General features: G+C 41.2%; 3 protein-coding genes across 6 annotated transcripts in view; 1 reads left to right on the top strand and 2 right to left on the bottom strand.

Moving 5' to 3' along the window:
* Positions 1–1,928: 1,928 nt before the first annotated feature.
* Positions 1,929–5,859, bottom strand: LOC116238161 (beta-microseminoprotein-like). The gene is made up of 4 exons (XM_031607706.2): positions 5,760–5,859; positions 4,157–4,265; positions 3,098–3,203; positions 1,929–2,410 (listed from the first exon to the last, which is right to left on the bottom strand). Exons 1-4 carry the CDS (start codon positions 5,760–5,762, stop codon positions 2,281–2,283), a joined length of 348 nt encoding a protein of 115 aa, XP_031463566.2. The 5' UTR covers positions 5,763–5,859; the 3' UTR covers positions 1,929–2,280.
* Positions 5,860–11,621: 5,762 nt separating this feature from the next.
* Positions 11,622–16,071, bottom strand: LOC116238166 (beta-microseminoprotein-like). The gene is made up of 4 exons (XM_031607712.2): positions 15,946–16,071; positions 13,474–13,573; positions 12,841–12,943; positions 11,622–11,972 (listed from the first exon to the last, which is right to left on the bottom strand). Exons 1-4 carry the CDS (start codon positions 15,946–15,948, stop codon positions 11,846–11,848), a joined length of 333 nt encoding a protein of 110 aa, XP_031463572.1. The 5' UTR covers positions 15,949–16,071; the 3' UTR covers positions 11,622–11,845.
* Positions 16,072–24,198: 8,127 nt separating this feature from the next.
* Positions 24,199–27,006, top strand: part of WASHC2C (WASH complex subunit 2C) — a 30,412-nt gene continuing 27,604 nt past the window's right edge. For all 4 annotated transcript variants that reach the window (XM_090145149.1, XM_090145147.1, XM_031607726.2 and 1 more), the window contains exons 1-5: positions 24,199–24,286; positions 24,353–24,463; positions 24,570–24,734; positions 26,053–26,118; positions 26,728–26,901. In XM_090145149.1, the coding sequence (XP_090001275.1) occupies positions 24,353–24,463; positions 24,570–24,734; positions 26,053–26,118; positions 26,728–26,901 (516 nt within the window). In that variant the 5' untranslated portion in view covers positions 24,199–24,286. The remainder of the gene's footprint in view (positions 24,287–24,352; positions 24,464–24,569; positions 24,735–26,052; positions 26,119–26,727; positions 26,902–27,006) is intronic.

The following is a 27,006-nucleotide window of genomic DNA, read 5'->3' as shown; positions in this document are numbered from 1 at the left end:
CATGCATGTTCTGGTGTTGGGTTTAAAATGTGCTATTTGGTAAGATAAACATTACATTTCATTTTAGGGCAAGAACATCTTACTGGTATTTAAAAGTCTTGTCTTGAAAAGAATTACTGCGATTGGAGGGATCAGGGCCCCCCAAAATTCCACCTCATTTCTAACAGAGCTAGTGGGAGTGCTTCATTAGGTGTGTGGAGAGGAAGGGGTGGAAGAGAGCACACAGTCCCTTCCTGGGGCTGTGCCAGACTCCCAGTGTTCTGCAGTCGCTTGTTAATGTAAGGATTACGGGGAACTCTTACATGAATGTTTCCTCTCCACTAAGTGGAGCTAGTGGTACTATCACCTAAAGCTCAAGGGCCCGAGCTGGGGATGTGCTCTTTGTAGGGGACTGTAGCTGTGTGCATTTAAGAGAAGAAATGTCATGACAAAACACTTGGCTAAATGAAGAAGAGCAGAGCTCTTCTCTGTACCTCTGCTTTCTCGGTTTGGAGGGTTTTGTCATTCTCCGACAGCTAGGCTCCTCCTAGAGAAGGCAGCCAAGTCCCTGCTGTGCTTCTGGCATTCTGAAATGAGATGTGATAGGTAACATCATCACATCATCTGTTTCCATGCTGGAACTTGGAGCAGACAAGAAGAGAGCAGCTCTCTGGAGACTTTTTGGTTTAGGCTTGAAACATTTTTTTTTTTTTTCCCATGACAAGCAGTGTAGATCCACATACCATATCAACAATCAGCCAATGGTGGAGGAAAGCATCTGGGTGCATTTGGGATGTGGTTAAATTGGTTGGGATTGCATGAGTATGCCAGTAAGGCTAATTTTTCTGGAGTTTGGGTGCATAGCTTTCTTAAGACTTGCTGTGCTCTGAGAATGTGCTCTCTCTATAAGCTGATGGTGCCTGCAAGATACAGGTGAGCGTAATGGTTTGTTTTTTAAACTCCCTCTCATGTCCTTTGTGCTTGGGTAGCATTCATCTGAAATGACTCAGGAGCTGCAGTGCACTCAGCCTCTGGGCAACTGTACGAGGTTACATAAGGGTTTGTCTCATCTGCTCCAGCTCTGTCTGACAGAGCCCCAACCAGCAAGATTCAGAGCATGGTGGGGAGCTCAGGGCTGAATGGACTTCAGTGGATTTCATTCTGTTTCAGGGATCAGATCATGGTCTGTAGCAGAATGCAAGTGCATTCTGCTAAACTGGGGGGGAAAAAAAAGTCTCTGGTAACGCAGGAATGTAACTAACTGAGGATGGGAGAAAAACATCAGGAAGGGGGGAAGTGGTCTCCTTCTTGGGAAGATTGCACAGAACAGTCTTTTCTCTACAGAAGCCATAAACACAAAATTTATCTTCCATTAAAAGTAGGCCACAATTCTAAGTTGATTGAATTCAGGCTGCAGCATTGCTCAAAAGGGTGCTGGCTGCTAAAGAATTTAATATTCAAGGCTTCAGAAGCAGGCACACTGACCCAGAAAGCCTCTGCAATTACTGATAAAATATACCATAGCCTTCAGAAATGTAATTGGAGTACATTGCTCTTTGGTTACTGTTACATGTGTACTCTTATTTTCTGGCTTGTATTTTTCCTGAGTGTAACTCACAGCACTGGCCAATTTAGAAACTTGAATTCTTTTAGGGTTAATCAGGCCCATGGCTGAGAACTGGGATTGTTGTGCTGTGGGTAAGTGGGGTAGCTGGTGCTTTTTGCAGCCCATAGGTCGGGCAGGCTCTGGGGAGCCAAGCAGTATAAATGGTTATCATGGAAGAAATTGCCTTAGGAAAGGGAATGTTCAGACAGTTGTGTTTTTTTGTTTTTTTTTTTTTAAACTGCTTTTCATTACTTTCCCTTGTTTTTTGAACTGTTCATTCTTTAGGTCACCTTCCCCCCTTTTCCCCCCCCACCCAAAAAAAAGTCACACAAATTTTTTATGCTTCATCTAGCTTTATTTTTGCCTTAAAATAAAGCTGTGTGTGGGTAACAGAATGTACTCCTTGGCACTGAAGTGTAGTGGAAGAAAAATTAAAGTCATCAGCTGCTGCTGATGCTTAAGGTCAGCTTTAATTCAGGATATCTAGGAAGTAATAAGTTAGTTTTTGATACACAGGGAAGCAGAAGGCAGAGAAACAGAGGGAATCCTGTGTGCTTAGGTTCTGTTTTATCACTTAGGAATCTTCTGAGCAGGCTTTACTCTATGGTTGCGTTCTTCAGCTTTTTTTAAGTTTGTGAGAGAGAACCCTTGAAATGAAAAGAGGATATCTCCCCCAAATCCGTGCCTCTCCTTTGTTAGCCCACCCACTCATGTACTTCGCATGTTTTTGAGTGATTGGCTTTCTCCACTACTTCATAAGCACAGGCAGTATTGTTGAATATGCTTACGCACTTCTCTTCGTCAAAATTAACTGGTCTTGCATAGCTGTCATTGGGAAAAGAAGAGCAGACGATTAGAGCAAGAAGGAAGTGGCTTCCATCTGAGATGGCATCTACACTTGTAGTTTGGAGAGGTGATGCTGAGATGGTATTTAATAACAGAAAAGGGAGCTTATATGCAGCTGACAGCAAAAGGCTGCTCACCCTGCTGCTTAAACAGGAGGAGGGTGGAGTTATCATTTACTGATTTGATTTATATCCAAAGGATGCTTGTCATGTTTACTTACTACTCCAATATCATTGCTTTTCTGTTTCGCCACAACAGCAACAAGAGTCACATGAATATTACAGGCAGGCCAGTGTGTGGCTGACTGACCCTCAGAGAGAAAAAAGGCAATTTGTGCTCGGAAAGTTCTTAATTAGCTGGTAGAAGACTCTTAAGTAACTAAATGTTCTCTCTTGAATAAGTGGCTTACCCGAAATTTTAGCCTGTTCACAACTACTCCCTTTTTTCCTTTTGTTATTTCAAAAAAATTTTTTTTAAAACATGAGCTCTATTTTTCAGAGGAACTTCTTGTGTGTTCAGTGTTGGTGTTGGGTTAATGCTCATTTTTGTGATGTAAAGGGAGTCAATGAGAGGAGGGTCCTTGTGGTTTCTCAGGGACCCCTGTGTGAGGGAAATGCTTTGTGCCACAATGTGCCAGTGGAGAGAACCCTACTGCTCTGAACTTACATGGTGCAGCAGCTGATCCCAAACATTGAACAGGAGCACTCTAAGCAGTCTTCAGTCTTCCAATGAGAATTGAATTCATGTGGCTCTCCCTTCATGTCATAGCTGCCTGAAAATGTAGCATGCAGGCAGTTGTCAGACTTACTGCACTAACAATCCTATTGCCTGTACGATTTCTATAGGAGTTTTGTTGGATTTCTCCAGTAATGGAGCTGGACTACTATTGTATTAAATCATGGAAAAAGAGTATCCTCAACTCTGCTGTTCTCCACTGAGAAGCAGCATCAAGTTTCCTAGAATGGAACTTGGAATTAGGTGCCCTAAGCAGGAAGAAAACCAGGCACAGACCTGATCAGAAGTATGCAAAGGTTTTGGCTACACCCCCATTAACACTAACTATTCTTGACTCATCATTTAAAGCATGTCTAAGTCTACCTGGAAAACTCTTCCTTATCCTCAGCTGCAGGAAGAAAGCATGTAGTGGATATGAAGATCCTGTCTAACACTCATGAAATAAACTTTGAGGTGATTTGGAAAGTAGAACTTTATGAGGACTGGGCTTGAGTGAGGAGAGGATTTGGGAGCTCTAGGTTATGCCTTTATCTTCAAATGTATTCTCTTTCTTTGTCATTGTTAGCTTTTTTTCTTCTAGTATCAATAGCTTTTCCGAGAAGAAAAAGGTTTATCTAGGGTCTCCTGGTTTATTTTGCATGGTTGCATGTATCAGCTCTTGTTGCATGCCACTTTTTATCACTTATTTTCCTGTAGAAGCACTCAAAATAAAACAAGAAAAATTACATCATATGCAGGTGTATAAAATAAACCTCTGCTACTTCTCTGGACAAAATCAATTTATGATTTGGCCTGTGCCACGTTTCTTTGAAGACTTCTCTTTTGTAACATATAAATTCAATTTTTTTCCATACCACACTTTCTTCCCAGCAGTTTCTCTCCACTGTTTCCACTTAGTTTTAAATTATGATAGATTGCACCAACTAGATAAATCCAATCAGGCAGTTCTTGTGGGGCTGTATGACAAGATGTGGACAGCTGGCTTCTTACCTATAATCTCATCACCACGCTTCACTGGATTCAGTGGCAGAAAGTAGCAGGAAGCATTGGACACTGTCACGCTAACAGAAAGAACAAGAAGGCAGGCCAAGAAGGTTTTCTGAAGAGGAAAGCAGAATTATTGCAAATACTTAGGTATGTACTGAAAATTACTGATGGTAAATATTGCTATAAGAAGCAGGAAAATACACTGTGGGTTTGAACCAAAATCTAGTTGTCAGTTGTGTTTTAGACACTTCAACACTCATCAGGAATATCAAACCATTTAGAAGACATAGAGGGAGAGCATCATTTGAGAGGTGGGGGGGGAAACAAGTCTGTCTTTCCACGCTGTTAAAATCAACTGTTGCCTGATCCAGGATTGGTAGACTCAGTTACCATCTATGGAAGTTAACTATACAGAGAATGTGTTCTGCTCCTTCCCTCTCCTTATTTTTGTTATTCTCTGTCATGAAGCGTGTGGTTTTTAATGGTCACTCTTTCTCCCTGTGTGTGTGTGTGTATATGTGTATTTATGTGTTTTGGACAAAGTAGAACTGGTGGATTCTTAAAAGTAAGTTATACCTTAGATATGGAGGGAAGGATAAACATGCATTTAATTTTGCAGAGAAAAAGTTAAACACAAATTTTTTGACAAGACATTCCTGGAGGGACAAGATAAGCACTGCAAACAAGGGATTTCATTGGAAGGTGGGAAATCTATAAAGTAACGTGTATTTTAACTGTGCAAATTTTGTGATAATTCATCCCATGGCATTGACAGTCACACAAACATAAGCATCATGAGCATCTGATCATCCTAGGCAAGTCTGGTACAAAATATAAATATATCACTCATGTTCAGAACCTGTTCTCATTTCTCAGCTTTCTCCATAGACCAAACTGTGCCATGGAATGGAGCAGATAGTCTTAATACAGGAAAGAATCAATTGTAAAGTAAATTCAGTCGAAAGATGATGTTGTAGATGTCACTTAAAGCAGCTACCCAGAAAGCAGGATTTACAGAACCATTACAGAATGGGGCTAGTTGGATGACTCTGTCTGCAAGGCCTTTAGGGATACTACAGAGCTGGGAACAGTCATACCTAACTCGGAAGTGCTAGATCAAGAATTTAAGCATATCTCACTGAAATATTTTGATTTCTTGAAAGAAGAAAACAGAATTCCAATACTTACTGAGATATATTCTTTTGTGTGGGGAGAACGTGGCTATACTTGATCTGAAATATGACTAAAAATCAAGATAACATTTTGGAGTTTAAGTAAATGTTCAGATATTATCCTGACTCTTCACAAAAGTAATGGCCAGTTCTAGGCTGAGGAAAAACAGAGCTACTTTCTGCCAGAAAATTGAATACATTCAAACATCTCATGCCTTCATCTGGAGTCCTATTGGACATCTTCTGCACTGTAAATGCTGAAATCTTTTACACAAGGATCTTACCTGCCTGTCCTCGTATGTCTGACTTTTGTTTTCAAAGCTCAGTTTTGAGTTATTTAGATCTTTGAGTGCTCAGATAAATCCAACAAAATCTCTCTGAAAATCTGTAGCAACTTATAATTATCTTTTACAATATAAGATGTAAGGACTCACCATTCTTGCAGAATTATGAGGCTTCCAGTAAGGAGACAGTCTGTAGAAAGCTCATCATGTCCAAGATCTTATATAGACAGGAAGCTTCCAATATCAGTCCTTGAGTAAACTGAACATACTTGAATAAGTCCAATGAGGTTTCTGCAAAATGACCTCATGCTGTAGACATTATTAGAATGAGGAAAGTTTTTTGGTTCCGAATAGGTGTGGTTTTGTTCAACTCATTATCTAGAAGGGAGTTATGGGAGGTACTTCAGAAAGAATTTCTGAAGCCCAGAAGAGATACTTGGCATGATGAGAAGACCATTAGTGACCATGTGGCTGTGGTTGTTGCCCACACTAAAATTTGCACGCTTAGTTTGAACCATCTGGATTTTTAAGAGACAAAATTTGAGCAATCTTTCAACTTTCTTGTTCATTAGCTAAAGAGAAAGTAAGGCTCTTGTGGAAAAGGAGTGGTGGTTGGAAGGGTTATGTGGAAAGCCAGGTTTCTGTGGGGCTTTGCTGGCCTTTGGCGAATTGAAGGCCCTTAGAAAAGGGTAGTAGGTAGCTATTTTCTTCTCTAGTCAGTTTTTCATCTTGTACAAGACCCAAGTGCCAATATCTTGTCAGAACAGGCACTCTTTCCAAATGCTTAGGGTAGTAATTTGATAGTAAAGGAGTCGAGTACAAATTCCTTTTGCTTAGCTGTAATCTAGTTGGTTCAAATATTGAGAACTGGCTATCCTTGTTAGAAAGGGCAAGACTTCTTGTTACCACAACGACATAATTTGCAGTAATTTCACCAGTCTGGTTGCTTAATTATTTTGCCTCATTGCATGGATTTGAGAGTTGAGGCTGAACTCCAAGCTGGAGTGACTATTCCCACTCTCCAGAGTTGAGAGCTAGCTCAGGATGTCCATTTCAGAAAGCCAGCATTATTGTGATGTGTGTTGTGGTGTGACTGGGACTTGTAAGGAGAGCCTTAGCTGGCTTTCAGTTTGGTAGGCTGGATAAATAGCTATCACATAATGAATAGATAGGTTTGGGGGGTTTTCTGTTTTTTTGTTTTGTTTTTTTTTTGTTGTTTTTTTTTGTAACTTCCCTATGTCTTTTTTTCTTCAGTTTCCAAACCTTTCTTCAGGATGGGTGAAATGAGCTTTAAGAGTTTGCAAGTACTCATAAATCTGAGAAAACTGCCCAGAACCAGCTTATCACTGAAAAGTTGGATTTGGCAATGTCAATATATGCACTGCCCTGAAACAGGAGATGACTAACACCACTGCCATGTGGCTCACACCCTTGAGCCTTAAACACTAATAACTGAATCAAATATTTTAGTTCATGAGCATAGGCACTGGAAATGTCTTTAATGACATCAGCAAAGAACAAGTATCCTTATAGGACATCTCACAAACACATATGGACCAGTTCAAGTCTCATGACGGTTTAGGATACTATCAACTTTTCAGAGGAGGTATTGTGAAGCATGTGCACTTATCTATTAAAGGAAAGAAAAGGTTCCATAGGTTACCAAACTTATATACCCTTGTCCTTAGCCAAGGACTTGCTTTGTGTTGATTGCAGTAAAAAGAGTTCACACTTTCCCTTCCATTGTCCTGTTCTTATGCTGCCTGACCTAACTGACTTATTTCTGTGGGAAGGCTGAAGAGAAGTAAAATTTTTACTTGTCTGCATTTTGTAATCTTTATATTGTGAGGAAGTAGATATTTCATATTGGCTAAGGACACTGTGGGAAGTGCCACTGAGTCTTGTTCAAGGCATTGGCTCTTGTGTGTCCTCAAAGAAATGGGACAAGTATTCTATCAGAGTCTGGAGGGGGGAAAAAAAAAAAGGCCATCAAATTACATTGTCTCGATTCTGTTAGTATTACTGAGCTATATGGCTTTTTTCTTCTTGCACGGATCTTCCATGCAATATTTTGCCTAACAGATATACTGCAACAGGCTTTGTATGTGAACGCACCACTAGATGCACCACAGTGTGCGATGCAGGTGCACTAGAGTGTGACTTGTGGAACCTGTTACTGTCAAAACTCAGTACAAATTGCTAGTTTTGTGTTGAGTCACAGAGAAAGTGCTTGTTGCTCTAACTTCAGAAGACAAAAATTCAGCCAACACTCGTGCATTCTCTCTCAACCTGTCAGACAAGCACTGACCTCTCAGCTGCCCCCATTGTGAGGCCTTCCCTGTTTTTTCTAGGTGCATGCTATGCCTGGTATGGAGAGAGCTTCTTGTCAGCACCTTTCTTGGGAATGCACTAGAGACCAGCTGCAACACTTAGGGACAGTGAAGAAGCTCTTTTCATAATCAGTGAATGCCTCCAGTGTATCCTGTTTCCTCTGAAGGAGGTAAAGTCTTGGAAACTTCCTTGAAATTTTACCTCAACATTTTACTTAGTCACTCTTTACCTGGAAGTTCCTGGATATATATCTCTGAACACAGATGACAGGAGGAATGCAAAAACATTAGTATTTTTCAATGCCAGACAGTCAACAGAGAAATACAGGGTGATTTCAGAGTAATGTTCTTAAAGGAAGAAACAAAAAACTAGCTAATAGGATTACTCTGTGAACAACACTAACATAGGAGAGAAAGCAGGAGGAACTGTGAGGCGTATCAGCACACAGATCATGGGTAAACACCATCTTGCAAATATTTTCCCAGTGACCTTAAACGGACAATGCTAGGTGTAATATATATTGGTTTTACAATTTTTGAATGATGTCTGCCACATTTGCACTTGAGACAGGGCAATTGTTTAAGGAGAAGCTTAAATAAACAGTAATAAAGGATATGGCATGCTTTTGACACACAAACATATTTTGAATGTGGTAGAAAAAAGTTTTATCTTTATGGGAACAACTTTGTTAACTCTGAGGCTCATACACCCACAAACCTCAAAACCTGCGTCCCCCAGATCTGTTCTGCTCTAGGAATCATCCAGAAACTGTAGCTTTTGAAGACACAGCACTGATGGTGTGGTTAGTTTGTCCAGGTGATATCTGGAAGAGCAGAAGTTTGAGCTGAGGTCTCAGTTCAGTCTGGAAGGCCCCAGCTGGAGTCAACATCATTTCTTCCTAATCTAGACATCTCTCCCTCCTTCTATGTGTAACAGAATCCCTGGGTAAAATTTCAGATTGAATTCAATGCAGTTGCAGGGGAATTAAACACTTTTTTTTTCCTGTTTAGTACTTCGGGAAAGCAAAAATCCCTCTTGCTAAGGCATGATTGTTAAAATGCATGGGAATTCCAATTCCTCTACTGACCCAGAAAATTCTATTGTGTCATGATACCAAAAAGAAAGGTCAGTGTTAGGCAAGGGATATAAAAACAAGATGATCTAAAGGACCAACTGTGAAGGCCAACCTGTGTTGGAAGGAGGATGGCTCTGTCTGCAATGCAGCAGCTCTGGGAAGGTAGCCGCAGGTACTGCAGCCTCAAGAAGGGGCGGAAAAACAGAATGGTGAGGAGTGACAGAGCCAGCCAAAAAGAGAGCTCTGTTTTATGGGAAATGCAATGTTTCCTACTCTCCTTATTTTCAACTGAAGACAAGTAGTAGCAGAAAGATCTCAGAAATCTTCAGTGAACCAGAGAATCGGAGAAGAGCTTATTCCAGAAATGAGAAAATGCAGTGATTCCAAGGGCAAATCCAAACCCTGCAGATGATTCAGCAAATGAAGATTGCAAGTTTGTGAAGAAGTGAAGATTTTTGCTGAATGTGTGACCAAAACAGTTTAAGTCAGTGTAGGAAAGGTGATGGATGGGAGTGCTGCCTCTCTCCTTGTCATGGGTGTCTGCCTCTGTTTAGTGGGGCATGCATATGTCAACAGCAGATCTGCTCCAGCTGCCCTAGCTTTGAAAGTACTCCTTTGGTCCTCCAGGTGATATCTAAGTTTGGGCAGCCTTGCACCTTTACCACAATCTGCAATGTATGCGCAAAATGAAATTAAATCTTCCTGTTTATCTTTGGTTTTATACTCTCAGTTTCTTAATTCAGAGATTCCTCGTTTTTTTTTGTTTTTTTTTAAGAAAAGCCTAAGTTAATTCTGTTTATCTTTCACCTACACTATATTTTGGCTCTATTCTGAAAGTCTCAGCTTATTTCTAAACCTGTTAGTCACTGATTCAGTGAAGATAAAACTCGTTGCTTAGATGTTGTTGTTGTATGGACTCAGCAGTTTGGGTTGGGATGGGCAGCCACATCCATGGGATATCTTGACTGGTAGGATCTGCTGTCTTTTTTTTTTCAGCTATTTTTTGCTGTAATGTATGAAGTTCTGCTTCTTCCATTTCTTGCTCTAGATATTTTCTTGTTGCTACAAATAGACTAGACCAGAGTAACTTAAAGTGAGATGTTGTAGCTCTTGCCTCTGTCAGTTTCATCTGGAAATCACTTATAAGCTGAGATTTGTGCCAAGGAATTCCTCATTAAGAATGTAAATGTGACCATATGAGACAATAAATTAATTTTTGTGTATTTTGGAAGAAATACTATGGTAAGGCAAAATGTGAAATGCTGAAATATTCTATGGTATGCCACAGCTCCCAACCACAACAAGCTGGCTGTCAGTGCTGTTGTGTGTAGTTCTTGAGGATTTGAATTAAAAAAATAATCTATGCGAAGCATCAAAGTCCCTTTTGTTAGCAATGAAAAGATTTCTATTTGAAATGAGCATTTAAAAAAAAAAAAAAGTCATTTTTCTCACGAAACAGTTCCATGAGCCGCTGTAAGTAGGAATCTGCACGTTCAAAAGATGACTTCTGCTAAGAAGCAGAAGCTGTGTGTTTTTTAAGTGAGGAGGTTCATGCAGGTACAGTTTAGGCTGTGTTCTTTGTAATTGCAACATGAGCTGGCAGAAAATGGAATAAGTCATTCATGACAAGCTTCACAACTCTTCTGCAAGAATCAAAATCTCTTTGGAGAAAACTTATCCTCAGCAACAGAACATTCATTTTCACATGCTGTTTTTTGGAGGGGAATGTTCGCTGACTCTGGAAGGTAAGGTGGTCACAAGATCTCACATTGAGAGGAAATGAAAAAGGAGCAAGAGAAGTGGAGTATATTTCAGTAGATGGCAAGTAGAGGTGGGGCAGAACCTGAAATGAAAAGGTTGTCCTCATGGAAACTAAGTACACAGAGGATCAACTCACCCTGCAGCATGTTTTTCTTCCCATTTCTCTTGTGAAAGCCCAGCCAGTCACTGGCTGTGTTACTTAGTCCATTCACTCTGTGAGAAACTCACCTCCTCAAATCCCAGGCTAGTTGATGTGGTATTCTGCAGGTGACTGAGTTTGATAGAAGACGCCTGTTGTTTCAATGGCTGTGTTACAGACCTGGAGAAAACATTGATCTTGGGATGAGAGGGCACCCCAAGAATGTACCTTGAGACAGCTAAGATTACAGTGAGATTGTGTTCTTTTCAAACTCCAGATTCTGAATGTCTGATGGGTGGGATCCAGCTGTGCCAATCACTCTCAGGAAGGTACTGGAAGGTTTCTCAGAGAGAATCTGACACGGAGGAGGAGAGAGCTTGCTGAAGAGAATCTGGTCAGTGTCCTACTCTCCTCCCAAGCCTGCTGTGTGCCTGAAGTATGAGCTATGGCAGATTACATCCCAAACAGTGCATCATTCTTATATTTTGACATATAGGGAGCTAAAATGGATGCTCTGATTCTTGGCAAGAACAGAACCTGAAAAGAGTGCAAGTGGCTTCTGTCAAGGCACAGATATTTGGCATGTTGGAGTAGTGTGGGAAATACATTCCTTTCTCAAGGAAGGTGGTGTTCTTCAATGTTATTATGTACAAAGAGCCATCGTTATGAAGCAATTCTGAATATTTCATCTGGATTTATTGCGTTCAACAAAGCTCAGTGATATCAGTGCAAGAAATGACAGAAATAAGACTTTGTCTCTGATTATGAATCTTGTATGCTGAATTAGAGTAATTGGGAGATTAAGAGGGATCCACTGAAGTACTCTTTGTTATAAGATCTCTCATGTCTTTGAGCATCTTCATGATGGCAAAGCTTCTCCAGGAACAGGTGAATCCCACAGCACAGAGTGGCTTGAAGCAGGGCACACTGTTAGCCTATACGAGTGAACTGAGCGCACGGCTTTGAGGGGTGCTTCTGTACCACATCATAGTCACAGTTTTTCTTGTTGAAAATGACTTTACATGTTTCTTTGTCATAATCTATAGGAGTAGTATAGCTGTCATCAACAAAGAGAAAGCAAATGTTAGGCATGGAACAATAAGTATTCAATAATTCAGTGGTTTGATAATTATATCTTAAACTAGTGCTGAGTGAGAAATCTCTTAAACTATGGCTGAGACCAGCCTAGCTAGAGGGACCACAGCTACAGCTTACAGGACCTCAACAAATATCTTGCTGCACTCTGCTGTGTAGAGGTATCAGTATGCTCAACACTAGCCTAGAAATTTTCTAGCACAGCACTCTGAAGTGTGGCATGAGCACAGTTTCATCATGTTTTATCTCTTTTCCAGTAATTTTTCACAACCTTCTGTATGCTTGGAGCGTGGTTTCTGTCTCCTGGCAGTAGGAGTCACCTGAGCAAAGATGAGGAACATAATCACTCTTTAGCTCTTGGAGAAAGTGGGATATGAGGAAAGCAGGATATTGAAGAGAGAGAGACAGCAGAGCAGAGGCATGTCACTCTAGAGTCTGCATGTTCAGAGCGTGAAAAGCATCACTGAAAAGGGATTCATGTCACCACGAACCCTTCAGAGCGTCTTAAGTGCCATGAGGTATGAAATCCTTTCTACCTCCTGCTTTTCCCAAGAAGGCAGGACTTAACCTCAGTGGAAAAGGAGCTCATAAGTTGCTCAGCGTTAAAGGCAAGCACCAACTGGATGTGTCTGGGAGGGCCTGTCTCCACTCCCAGACATTGAAAATAGAAATTGAACCAAGGTTAACACAGCCAAGGAGTCAGAAGCTATATGTGGCTTGCCCCAGCTCTGTTGGTGGTGAGGAAATGCTCTCTTGTGTCTTTAGAAACTCATTTATTCCTAGAAGATGGAAACCTGTTGTCTTTTTATGGGCAACGATGGCAGACTTACAGGGAGCAGCAATGCATTTCATGTTGGCTGCAGCTGCATCTGAGGCAATTTTCCGTCCTTGAGACCTCTCCAAAGGGGTACAATACTCCATCCACCATACAGCCTGTGTAACACAGCAATAAAAGATGTTCTTTAAGCCTCCACATTAGAGACTGAAAAGTCTAAAAGTGACTGCACCTTTTCTGAAAATGTTTATTCCTGATAATTGTAAAACAATTCACTTTGCTCCCCTAGCTATTACCTGGATTATTTTGAGAGCATGAACTTGTTCCCTCTTTACTTCTTAGAGACAATTTGATTGTAACAGAGCTCGGGTGAGAGTGAGCAACCAAACAGCTTAGGCCACTATCTACGACCAGACTGAATTCAGAAATCCTCTCACCCCCAGCAGAAGCTCCATGTACAGGAACAACATTAGCAACCTACCATGAATAGCAATAATATTGCTGCAACTGTATCCAGTCCAGAGGAAAATTTTGTTTTTCCCTAACTTTGGAAACTTGGTGCTGGAACTGCCTGTCCAGGTCTTTCTGACATCTCCCACCTCCTTGATATTTTGAGCCCTTCACAGCAGTTCTGCGTAGAACTGTGCCAACAAAATACTAATGAGTGAGATGACTACCTCTGTCCTACCTTTTTCAGCCTCCCCGGGCTTGAAGAATTTATGAAAGCAGTAAGCTTCACCCTGTGTCACTATGATGCCTATTGCAAGAAGGAAGGCCAGAAGGATTTTCTGTAAAAGAGATACAGATCATAAATTTAATTCCACGATGATTATAATTACTCCAATAATCTAAGTCACTGAACCTGAAACAGAAATATGAACACGAAAATGTTTTAAAAGGGATCTGTACATATTTCACAGCATTGATTTTCCTTGTGTGGGAAGAGACAAAATCACGTAACAGTTTTGGTTGCAGCATCACTCCCTGTCAAAGTCCAATCTCCGGAAATCACGAAAAGCTTCTACAGAGGTTTACACTTCAAAACCCTGTCAGATTCTTCTCTCTTTTTTTAATTGCCTTTTAGTCAGACATAGATATTTCTGTGTAAATCAGACTGTGTAGCAGACCCATTGTTTTGCTTTTGAGCACAGCACTTTCACTGAATGTGGCAGTAGAAGAGGACTTTATAGCTAATTAAGTCCTGCTAGTAGGTGGCTGGATAGAGAAGAGAGACACAAATTAGTGCCTTAGGGCAGAATACCAGTGTATGTCCTACTTCGCAGCATTTGAACAGTCCTGTCAAACCACACACGCAGATCTGGGTATGGAACCGTGCATCCTTCACATGCCTATTGGTGGCAACAGCTAAACAGCTGCAAGAGGTTTTTGGAGATGTCAGCTGGGACCTTCTGGACATCCGGGACTTCTTTGCAAAGAATTGTATAACTTTGTAGAGGCACCTATATAGGAGTAGAGAGACTGGAGCACAGGATTGATTTGATGAATTACTCGAGATGGATAAATTGAGGCAAGAGTTTAGAAACTCTTTAGAAAGAGGCTGGAGGCTGAGAAGCAGTGGGGAATGTACTTCAGTTTTCTTGATAGCACTTGCTGACTTACACAGTAGTTTTGTAATATGAAAAGTCTTTCCAAGTCACTGTTCAGAACTCCAGATGTTGCTTCTACTTGAAAGCATGGTTAAAAATATCAGTGTGAGTCTTTGCTTTTAGGTAGCTCTGCTGCCCGCCTTGCGTTACTTAAATCATAAAAGCAAAAAAATAACAGAAAGTTCTGAACCATGGTGAGACAAGGGGAACCTCCTCAGTGTTGGGAGACACTTGCTATTTTAATTCTTCAAGTGCTGCTTTCTTACAGGACAGAGGGATGTTTACAGTGTAGTGAAAGGAAGGTAAAGGGACTATGGAATGATCCTGTGAATGTTTAATCTTTTGTTTGTTCCAGCATTTGTCCTTGCTATTCAAAAAAATGCAAGTCAAATGAAACCAGTCACGCTTCTCTTTCTAAAGAGCAAAGTTCTGGACCCTCCGGTGAATCCAAATAGAAAGAAAGGGAAGTGCATGGTGTTTGATCTCTTCTGAACTGCTCTTTTCCTGGAATAACCAAAGGATACGTGAGCTAAGTGACAGACAGCTAGCAGGAAGCAGGTTGAGCAATGAGGATCAAAAGCGTAAGAGAGCGCTGGTAGAAATGGCATTATTTATTTAATTGAGAGAGGTTATTTTAGTTGCATTAATGACAAGGACTTTTAGTTCTGTATCAGGCTTGTGTTTTTCTGGGCTTTCAAAAGCATGGTACTTCAAGGAATCTTTTTCACTTATTTGCTCTCTTACAAAGGGAATGCTACCAACCAGCTTGCAGAACAGTCTTTTGCAAGTGGATGGATGAATTGATGTAGAATGAGATGGCAAATCATCTTGACCAGCTAAGTTTATTCCAACGAGTACCATCGAGCTCTAAGGAAAATTAAGCAGAGAAATAAGTAGATGATAATTTCTTCCTTCATTTCCAAATCTACATATATCACAGAAACCGATGCCTCTTCTGTAGAATTTACTCCATACCGTAGATTGTCATCGGAGATAGTAATTAATGTCAGTAGTTTGTGAAATTAGGTAAGTATAAGTTAGAGAAAACTGGGCTGTAGGACTTGCCTATCTATTTAGCAATATCTAACTGATGATTCAGATTCTGCAAACACATATGAAGCCTTGAAAAGCTGAAACAGGACAGGTCTTGATAAAAGAGAGAAGCAGACAGAATACACAGTACTACACGTTTCCTTGTAAAGTGAATCTTGTGTTTTGCACCTATAGATTTTGAAAGCATCATTCTAACTGTCCATGAAACTGTGAATATTTTCACAGACAATTTGGAGAAAAGGGTAACAACAGATGAAAGACCCAGTGATATACATACAGTTGTTGTTTTTTCTTCAAATAATTACAAAGCAAAAAAACCAAAAATCATAGTAATCTTCTTAACGGTTTATTTCTTGATATTTTCAGGCAGTTTTTAGGGGAATATACCTACACCTAAAAATGTGTAATTAGGTGATTCTCTTAAATATCCTTCTGTTTCAGTTTCAAAGCAAATAGTGATCTGTACCCTGCTTTAAAAATAATCTAAGCCTTTGACTCACCATAGTATAATGTGCAGCTTTCAGAGAGGTCCAAGTCTCCAGAAGATCACTGCAAGTGCTTTCTGTGGAATCTGAAAGCAGATATTTTAAGATGCCTTTATGTTGAGCAATTTAAGTTTAGAAAAATAGCTTGTTCAGCTCAAATCCACTTATGTTGAAATTTCTGAAGAAACTGCTGAAATTTTGCCAGCTGGCAATGAGAAAATGTTTGGTTCTGTGGAGCACTGACCTGGGTAGAGTTGAACCTCGAACAAAGATTCTCTTGGAAGCTTTATGAATTAAAAAAAAAAAAAAAAAACCTTTTTGATAAAATATAAGTATTGATATGTAAGCTGTAGACAGTACTGTACTGGCTAGTCCAAGTGATTTGCAGATGTGGCAGAATTCATGCTGACTATTTCTTCTTTCAGTGGGCTGGAACATGATTGGAGGAGAAAATCAGGAATAACTTAGAGATCTCTTGCGAGATCTTCGGATGCTCATATTTAATACTAGTGCATGCACTGTTAAATAGCCAAAAGGAATTGTTGATTTCTGATATTAAACTTCTTAACAATCAGATGTTGGTCAAAGCAGGATCACACCACAAATTTCTCTTTACCTTCATCTAAAATAAGTATTTTTTCACAAACCAAATACTTTCTTTTCCTGTGGGACTGTGCAGACTGTATCATGAGTACTTGTGATAAGTTATGTGACCACTTTTAAAAGTGCAAAATCACAGGCAGTGGAAAACATCAGAGTGCCGATCAAATACTCTTTCTCATACTCCTGCAACCTCTCTTCAGAAGGAAACAATAAACTGTGGCGCTGCCTATATTTCAAAAAGAAATACTTCATTATATATGTTAGCAAGAAATAGAAAATTATACTTTCCTACCGAAAATTTAACACCAGATTGGACTAGGGTATATGATTTACATTCAGAAAGTTTGAACAAGTAAAACCAATAGTATCTGCCTGTATTATAAGCTCAATCAGTCTGGGCTTATTTATTCTAAGAGTTGGTTAAATAATTCACGGGGTTGTAAATACATTGGAGTGGTGGAAAGAGAAATTATCATTCACTCACTTCCTAACACTGCCTATTTCTGAGCACCACTAATAATTGAGTTTTGGATGTACTTATTCCAAAGAATTCAGCGGGAATAACAACAACGACAAAGAAGTACATCTCATCAGAATTCCATGACCTTCTTAAAGAAAATGCTGACACTGAAGTCTCCGCAGTTTTGATAATCTCTTAGTAAAAAAAATACATAATTTATGAAAAGCTCATAAGCATTCCATTTTACAGACTACACACCTGTCTCTTTTTGTTATCATTCTAGTGTGTTTAAAAACTTTCATTTCATGAAAATCCTGTTTATGTCACTGAGAAAATTCAATAACTTTCCTTTTTCATCCTTTGCTTCCTGCATTCCAAGTAATAGTCTGTTATTATTGAAATCTTCCCCTTGTCTGTGCTTACAGGCTATTTTTCAGATGAGTACAGTGGTTTTAGTCTACGGGTGGGTAGCACTGACTCCTTCATTCCTGTGTCCCACTTCTAAACGTTTTCCAATTTGACAGCATCTCATTTCATAACTGATTAGAGAAAGAGGAATGGAAGTTTGCCAGTGCTGTCAAAATGACCACAGATATTATGAAAAGAGATAATAAATGTATTTCCCATATACACACCCAAGGGTCACAATTGCTGTCTTAAGCACCGTATTTTTGGAGTATGTTTTAACTACATAATATTGTTTTTCCTTCCTGAATTCTTTTCAGGCCCACTGAAACTCCTGTAAAATTCCTATTTCTTTAAAATGTATAAAATTACTAAAGCGTGGAGGATTAACCAAGCACAGTTTATTTCACCATCAAGACAACCTCGCTTAGTCATTTTTTGTCTCATTAAGAATTATCTGCAAAATTTACCAACAATGATTTTGTATTTTCTCACAGATCATAGCTGCAGAGAAGTTGGACTAGGTGGCCTTCAAAGGTCCATTCCAACTCTAAGGATTCTGTGATTCTGTGTTCCCTAGATAGAATTCATGCAGGCACAGAGAAACTTTAGACCATGTGCACCAACCTATGGCTTGTATCAGTTTTGCATTATTCTCTTCCCTTCACCTACCACATTCAGGATTTGTTGACCCCAGGTCACCATGGGCTTGACAAGGATTTTTATGCCAGTCCTTTTGTGGTTTTTCATAGACAGCTCAAAGCAAGACTGGTTTTGCTTTCAAGGCACTTGTTATGCAGAACACCTTATTCTTCTGTTAGTGGGTTTTTGATCAACATACTGGAGCCCTGCCAGTCATGCTGCTTGGTGTAGGTAGACTGGTGGTGTTTCTCTGGTTGTCTTTGTACCTCTTGTCTCAGGATACGCAGATCTTGCTTTAAGAAAATTGCTTCCCTAGTCTCTTCCTAAAGACTAGATCTGGGTACATCTCCACTGAGATGATTTCAATACACTTTTTTTGGAAGAATTATTGCTTCTGTAATACCATGTTAGTTGTCACATAGGAAGAAGAGAGACAAAACTGCCTTGAAGATCTGACTAAGCCCACTAAAAATCAGGAAATGTTTTAAGGCTTTGCTGCTATAAAAACTGCTAAGAATTTCATAGTTGGAGCTTCATTAGTTTCCCAGTTGAATGCTGCTAAATCTCTGGTGCTCTTTCCATTTCTCAGAAGCACTTTCTCAGAAACGCTGACACCCAAAGGAATACCTGACAAGCTCACCCTGACCAGCTATAGTGGTATTGCTTCTCTAGCAGTTAGAAATACTTTTCTGGGACCTTCCAGTAGGCAGCCCAGTATGACACAGTAATTTTGAGAAGCAACTATTTATTCAGTCTGTGGTGAACCAGTGGCAGTCATTCATAATATCAGGTGTCTTTGCCTGGGCAAACTGGGATCTGTCTGGGTGAGCAGTTCTCCTGGAGCAGCAGGGGACACAAGGCAGTTAGCAGCTATGGGAAGCAAGGTGGAAGGGATTCAGTTAACAGGAACTGAATTGAGGTGTGCATGAAATCCCACTGGGCTGATTTAGGGTGACAGAATGAAAGGTGATGCCAGTTAGCTTTGTCCTGTCCCCTCAGTCCTGCTTCACGGCCCACCGACGCTTTGCAGCTCAAGGTGACCCATTCTTATTGGGCCTTTTGCCAAGTGCACTCATAGAGCTGGAGAGAGAAAAGAAAGCCTTGCTCCCTTGATTTCACTTCCAGTCCACTTAAAAACCTCCTAGTTAAACTGATATAAGACCCTTTTTTCCAATTTAAGTCTAGTAAACTTTATGGTCACTTAAACCTAGCATCAGGTTCAAGGAGTACTTTGGCAATAGTCGTTTAAGTAAACTCAGTTCAACTGCTGGAGAGATTCATTTTATGTGTAACAATGTTTTTGCACTGGCTTAAATGAACTAGTTCAAATTCATTATTGTTAAACCATAGTAACCCTAAGTATAAGCAAGAGTTCAGTGATGTTCTTGGAAGGAAACATCATATTACAATCTGCTAGACTAGTTTTGTTGTACCATTTGTGTTTGTTAGGACTGATGTACGCACTACAACTGCACACCATCACCAGCAATTAAAAAGTCCATTAACAATCCTTTAATGTCTCTAGAGGCAACATTTCTAGTATGAATGTGCATGCACAAGACTTAGAATTCTTCAGTATGCCCCTAGAAGTACCCTGAAGCTTTATTCTCCTCCTGGCTGCTTTCAGCTATTCATCTAATGAAGTGCATATAATTTTGCTGTTTCCAAATTCACCTAAAACTAAATATGCTTTTCCCCACTTTTTAAACGTAAGCTGTGTTCTTACTGTCCATCATCAGCAATCTCTCTTTGAGCTCCTGCACAGCTAGAGGACAGATGTCCTTGTGGTGGGCTGATAATCAATGGGGGAGCAAGGATTTTGCAACATTCACTGCTGATTACATCTAAGATACATAGACCATGCAGATAAATATTTGTACAGAAGTGATACAGAAAAATAAATTGCGTATACAGTAGGAATAGAGATTTTAGCTTAAATAAGAAAAACTTCTGCATTCTTCAGATTAGATCTTAGCATTTGAATCAAACAAAGCGCTTACAGCTTGACTTTAGACACACAGGTCGTTTCATTGTTTCCAGCGGAGCCGCTCCTTGTTCTCAGGCATAAGCTTGTTAAAAGGCTTTGCTGGAACATAAACCAACAGCTTTCTTGCCTCCTTGTTGCTTTATCAAGTTGATACATCAACGGATATTGGATGTGTGATTTCGTAATTTCACTGCTCCTTTTAGTTTTGTATTTCAAAGTTCACTAAAGAGTGAAGGGGGCAACACGGGGCTGCGATTCAGAAGATTTTTATTTGCTGATTCTAATATCGACCTGATGCGTGACTTCAGGTAGCTCACCTAAGCACGCCAGTGACAACTTTGAGTACATTCTGACTATAAAGGACTGCAGACTGCTCACATTGCCCCCGTCCTACCACATTACCCAATCCTACCCCACAGCAAAGGATCTCCAGAGCAGTGGTCATCCTCTAAGACCATGGTTTTACCAGCAGAGGTGAACTCTGGGGATCAAAAGCAATATGGTTCACCCGTGGTGAGCCAACAAAGTCATGTGTGTCCAAGCCAACGTTCTTTTAGGGGGTTAGCACTTCTGCTCTGGATTTCTTTTTCCTTCTTTAGGACTTCTAGTCATCTGGAATAAGGTTATCAGCTCTGTTTCTTTCTTTTCCCGCTTGCATGACAACTTACTGCACTAAGAAAAATCCATTCCATTTTGACTCAGTGCCTGGAGCTGAGGTCTTACAGGTGATGGTGGGTAATCATAGTCTGCCTATTTCTGATACACAGATTATAATTAATTATTTTAAAGGAAAGGTCAGCTAATTTTTGATTCCCTAAGATGAATTCTCTGGTATGTGAATGGGGTGTTCCATCGTGCATTAACCTGTAATGAATCCAAAGCAGAGGAGGAAGTACCCCTGGGAGCCTCAGACCCCTGTGTAGGTCCATTGACTGCACGTTTTGTATTTGTTTCCAGCTATAGATAATCCTTTCTACACTGTGCACAGGACACTGAGGTATCCTCCAGCCATGACTTTCAATAGCCACTCCCAGGTTCTGGTAATTGCAGGGTTTGGACCATCACGTCTCACTGTATGCCCATACCAAAACCATACAATGCAACATGTGCATAAAAATGAGGAGTGGCAGAGAAAATGAAGAACAATGGGTGAACTGTGGTTTTGACTGTTGAGGTTTTGTTTTTTTTCCTAGCATGATAAAGGAGTTTATCTTTTTATTGTAATTCATCTGTTTCTTTTGTTTTATATCCTGTTCTAAAATTATTGAAAACATATTTACTTTGTGTTAGCTATTGGGAAAGTTGGCTGTGGTATTCTCCTTTATTTTTCACTTTGTAAACATTTGTGAGATTAATAGTGTGCTGAGTCTTTCAAGCTTTTGTTAACATTTCACATTTAAGGTAACAGAGAGCAGTACTTCTGAAAACATTTTACCCACAGAAAAAAAGTATCATATAATTTTTACCCTTGTTAGTGCTATGATACATCACTACCATGAATTATCAAGAAGAGAGAATTAAATCTAAATGTATATTGAATTTCACATCATGACTAAGTATGTGTCCAGTGTAAGCTGTAAACTACTCATGAACAAATGCTAATGTGAATTTAATAGATGTTTCATACAAATGCTTGAAAAATCAGATCCTAATAACCATGTATAGTTCAGAATATTTCTTCATAATCTGTTGATGTGTTTTAGAAATTGTTCTGTATTAAAGACAGTTGCATATGGTTTAGAAGTGAATGAATAGAGCATACGCAATATCTCCCTTAAAGCTGGCCATGTTGCTGTGAGGGTATTTTTTGGACAAAGTAACCTATTGCTTGCTTTAAGAGTAGTCACAATCCATTCCAAACAAAAATGTTTACTCTCAGCTCTGCAGAAGTTGTACAGAAATAATAAGCTGTGATTCTAGATACCAAGTACACAGCATCAGCCTCTAAATGATTTTCAGCTTTGTGTCATCTTGTCTTTAGCCTTCCACAGCTACTAGAAGTCCTGTGCAAGTTCCTTGGAAATTATTGTGGATGCCAATGAAGACCATCTTCAGCCTGTGCAAGAATGTAAATGCACAATTTCCTCCTTTGCTTTGCAATTGCTTTTATATTGATGTTTGCAGCTGTCCCTTTGTGAACATAAGGAATGTGCTTGTGGTCAAGATAATCTACACTTAAACTGGTGGATTAATGAGTCCTACTGTGCTCTTTGCTCTGGATACCTCCAACTGTTTGTTGTACTTATCCCACCCTTTTTTACTCCACCCAAGGCCTTGGTTTCCATATGACAGAAGCTAGGGACTTCAGTCAGGAAAAAGCCAACCAAGATGAGCCCCCACTGCTCAATACAACCTCAGCTGATTTCATCAGTATATTGAGGAGGCAGACCTCAAATATATATCCCCAGCTCAGTCGAGAAATCGCAGATCCAACTGCCATTTCAGGTTTATTACTGATGCTAAGTCTATATGTAAGCAAGCCTTCACCCCTGAGAGATAATCTTTTATTGCTACTGCTGCCAGATTGTTTTCTTGAAACCCTTCACGTCTTGTATTCTGGCCCACCTCTGCAATCTACAAAGCCTTCCAGTAACTTTTTAATGGTCTGACTCTGCCTTAAACACTTTCACTGCAGTCTTTCAGAGCCCACTAGAAGATTTCTGGCTCCTCTCGCCGCAGTAAATGCACAAAGCAGAGCAGTGGGACTGCCAGAATGACAGAGCATCGGTCTGCTGTAACTACTCCTTATGGCCATGCAAGAAAGAGCTCGTCCTCTTGACTGATTTCAGAAGCCCTCTGCCCTGCCCTGCAATTCCTTAGGGAACCTGAGCAGCACAAGCACAGATCTTAGTGCCAAATGTAAGTAGAAAGTTACGCCACAGAGCTCAGGCATGCCTGTAAAAGTGGGTACCAGGCAGCTCGGCTCTGTGTAATCTGACATGTTCTGCTTCACAGCATGCAGGTCAGGTCCTGATGATAAATGTGATTATTGATACCTCTGCAGTGCATATTTATTTTTGAAGTTCTGAGGAGAACCACAACTGATCTTTCTTGTTTCTGTCTTCTCTCTAACCTTTACAACCAATCCAGCTAAATTCCTCTCTAGAAGGGATTTTAGGACTGAAATGTCTTTTGGGTGCCTGACAACAATATTTAGGTTGCACCTTTTAGAAAGCAGGTTTGTATTGTGCTCGTTGTAGCCCTGTCTGCTCAGAAAATGGTTTGTGTGTCTGAAATAAACAACTGTCCCTAAGGAGTATTCCTTGTTGGTTTTCTTTCCCAATGGACACTAATTCTCACAGGGTCCCCAGACTGAAGCTGCCTGATGGGAAGACCCTGCAGCATCACAACGCACAGAGCACGTAAAGCCCGCATTCTGTCATGTGCTGGTAGGCAAACCTGCATTATCCACCAAGAGCTGCTTGTTCTGCATTTCAGTGGATATGAAAAGTAAAGAAAGGCAAGTTTGCAGGGTTTTGGAATACTGCAGAGGAAGGGACTATGGCAAAACCTAACTAAAAGCCTTGGAGAATAACTTTAAATTAATCCCATATGTGGGGCTTGCACAAGACCCTGTTGTGAAACCAGCCCGAACAAACATTTTTCCACATGGAATATTTTTGATTTTCTGCTTTATCATCAACACATAAAAATTCTTGAAACTCTTCTAAGGTTGAAGGATTAATCCAGCTCAGTAACGCTTATAAAGTCACTGAAAAGAATGTAGTGATGCTTTTCTTTTAAATGTTCGTCCGGCCCTAACCCAGCCATCTCCATCTCCCTCAGCTATTTGGATGCGGTCATCGAAATCAATAGATGGGAACCCGGAGATCTCGGTGCTTTGTCTTGTTTCAAGAGATCTCACCGCGTGCAGCTCAGCGCAACAAATAGAGCAACTCCACGTGGCGCTAGCGAGGGCTGCCCTAGGCTGGCTGTTTGCATGAAGGACTTCGTTCCCAGCAGGGAGAACACGATGTTACTGTTATATTCCTTCTTGTTAATTCACTCGTAATAAAGAACATAGAGACGCAGCGCTATGAGGATGCTTCACAGGGGTTCGAGGCGGCCCTGACCGCAGCCCTCCTTCCGCCCGCGGCGCCGGCGCGCCCCCTGCCGGCCGTGACGCGGAGCCGCACGGAGCTGGGCGGGGCGGGGCGGCGGCCTCGGGGCGGGCCGTGCCGCGCAGCGCCGTGCGGCGGGTCACGTGACGGCGTTCAGCTGACTGCCGGGAGCGCGGCGCGGGGCGGCCCGCGGTCAGGGTGAGCGCGCGGGCGGGGTCGGGCTGGGCCGCGTCTCTCTCTCGCTTCACCGCTCTTCTCCCGCAGATGAACGGCGCGCGGGATGCGGCGGAGCCGGCGCCCGTGTGGGAGCGGCCCTGGTCGCTGGAGGAGATCCGTAAGGGCAGCCAGAGCTGGTCCTTGGCCTCGGACGCGGGGGTGAGCGGACGCTGCGCCGCGCTGCGCGCTCTCGGCTGCGTGAGCGCCCGCCGTGCGCGGAGCCGCCCCCAGCGCCGCCCTGAGCGCCGCTTCCCGTCCCACGCAGCTCCTGCGCTTCCTGCAAGAGTTCTCCCAGCAGACCATCTCCAGGACCCACGAGATCAAGAAGCAGGTGGACGGGCTGATCAGCGAGACGAAAGCCGCCGACTGCCGCCTTCACAATGTCTTCAACGACTTCCTCATGCTGTCCAACACTCAGTTCATAGAGAACGTGAGTAGGCGCGCACCGGGAGCACGGCTGTAACCGGCACACAGAGCTGTCGCGGCCTGCCAGGTTTGTAGGCTTCCCCCCCAGCTGTAGCTTCCACCGGGCACTTTGTGTCGATCAGCGTTGTGCTCAGGCTGCGCGTCTCCTCTGGAGCCGTAATGCTGTCGTGGGACAGACGCTGACAGAGGATGAGGTGATGAAAATCTGGGTTACTGGTATTTATTTGCGGTGTTGCCATGTCTCTTCTGGCTTACCTTTGCCGTTCAGCTTAATGGCTGTAAGAAGGAAGGGGGCAGACTCTTCAGCAGGGTCTGTGGCAAAAGGACGAGGGGAAATGGTTTCAAACTAAAAGAGGAGAGATTCAGATTGAATAAAAGGAAAATATTTTTTTACTATAAAGGTGGTGAGGCACTGGCACAGGTTGCCCAAAGAGTGGTGGGTACCCCACCCCTGTAGACATCCAAGGTCAGGCAGGATGAGGCTCTGAGCACTTGATGGGGCTGTAGGTGTCCCTGTTCATTGCAGCAGAGTTGGACCAGATGGCCTTTAAAGGTCCCTTCTGACTCAAATGACTATGATTTTGTACCAAACGTTTTAAGTCTTGGATGCTTTAGATTGTTCTTGCTCAAATGTAAGTGGACAGAAAACAGTCATTACTTCTGGGTCTCACTTTAGCAAGAGAGATCTGTCTCTTCCAAGGGGATAGCAGCCACCTATGTTTTGAGAGATTTGGGTTCGGGTTTGCAGGTTCAGAGGTTGCTCTTTATTCCCCTGCGTCTCCTAGTAGCCGATTCTGCAAGAGAGTGCTCAAAGTGCTGGATAGAGCAATCACCAGAACATGCTGAGGGCTGGGGAAGGATGTGACCTTTCCCTGTAATGGCAAATAGGAAAGAAGGAGTAAAGCTGTTAGAAAATAGAACCCAGCTGCCCATAAGTAAATTAGGCTTACTTTTGAAGGCTTCTAAAATAGCTTAATAATAGGGAGTTAAAAGAGTGCTGTGTGTTGTGATTATTTTGGTTTTTTGTTTTAACATTGACTTGGTCTGTAAAAGGGGTTAAATGCTCAGCTTGCCTTCCACTGTTGCAGCGTCATGTGCGGTCTTGAATCACCTTAGTTGGATTGAGAGGCTACGTGGTAGGACCTTCATAATAACTGCAGTGCATGAAAGGATGTTATGAAGATGCCTGGCATCATCTATGGTTTCTTTTTTTAATATCTCATGAATTAATTTGTAATTTTATTTTGTTGATGATGCCCATGATTTAGCCCTTGCAGCAGTCTCTTGCTCTTATTTCAATTAATCTTCCTTGACTTTTTTAGAGAGTATATGATGAAGAAGTGGAAGAGTCTATACCCAAAACAGATGCTGGGGAGAAGGCAGAGCAGGTAGCTAACTTCATCTTACATGGGTGCTTGCAAATCAAACTGTTAACTTTCTTCACAATGTCTTTACTCTTCATGGTATATGTCATTCAAAGATAACATTAAAATCTCCTGCAACACATGATAATCTTTTAGGACCTTCCCCTCCCCAGTTTCAATATTGTAATGTGATAGACAAGATGTTTATTTTCCAACAGTTATGTGTATTTTTTTAGGAAGAGAATTGAAGATTCTGGATACAAACGTTGTGAACTATGGAAGTAGAATGTGACTGCAATTACCAGGGATGAAAACTTAGAGCTTTCTGTATATATTTTATAGTCTTGGTGTGTTATCACATAAAGGTTCCTGTGAAGGGTAGGGAGTAAAAAAAGGAAAGCGTTGTGTTAGCGTGGGTGTTTAAAACGTGTCTGTTTATAGGGTTGAAAAAGGTGAATTAAGTCAAGGGAAAAAAAAAAAACCAACAAACAACCATCAAACCTAATGAAGATCTTTTTCTTGCATATAGTGAAAAACTTTCGCCATACTGATTTGAAGTCAGATTTTTGCATGCGTGTTGCAGCGAGGTTGAGTCTTGAGTAAAATGCAATGACAGTATTTTTCCTGTTGAAGGAAAAGACACGGGAGCAGAAAGAAGCTGATCTAATCCCCAAAATACAAGAAGCAGTGAATTATGGGTTGCAAGTTCTGGACAGTGCATTTGAACAGCTAGACATCAAAGCAGGCAACTCTGACTCAGAAGAGGAAGAAAGTAATGAGAGGGTAGAACTGATACTTGAGCCAAAGGTACAGAGACCTGTTCTTGCTGGGAGGATTGGATTTGTGTTTCTCTTTAGTGGACTTGCTCTTCATTTCTGTCAGCAGTAATATTGTGTTGTTACCAAATTGATG

This window comes from Phasianus colchicus, chromosome 8 (genome assembly GCF_987193195.1).
Source record: "Phasianus colchicus chromosome 8, bPhaCol1.hap1.1, whole genome shotgun sequence".
Classification (NCBI taxonomy): Eukaryota; Metazoa; Chordata; class Aves; order Galliformes; family Phasianidae; genus Phasianus; species Phasianus colchicus.
Note: the sequence above shows the minus strand (reverse complement) of the source record. Positions and strands in the feature narration are given on the sequence as shown.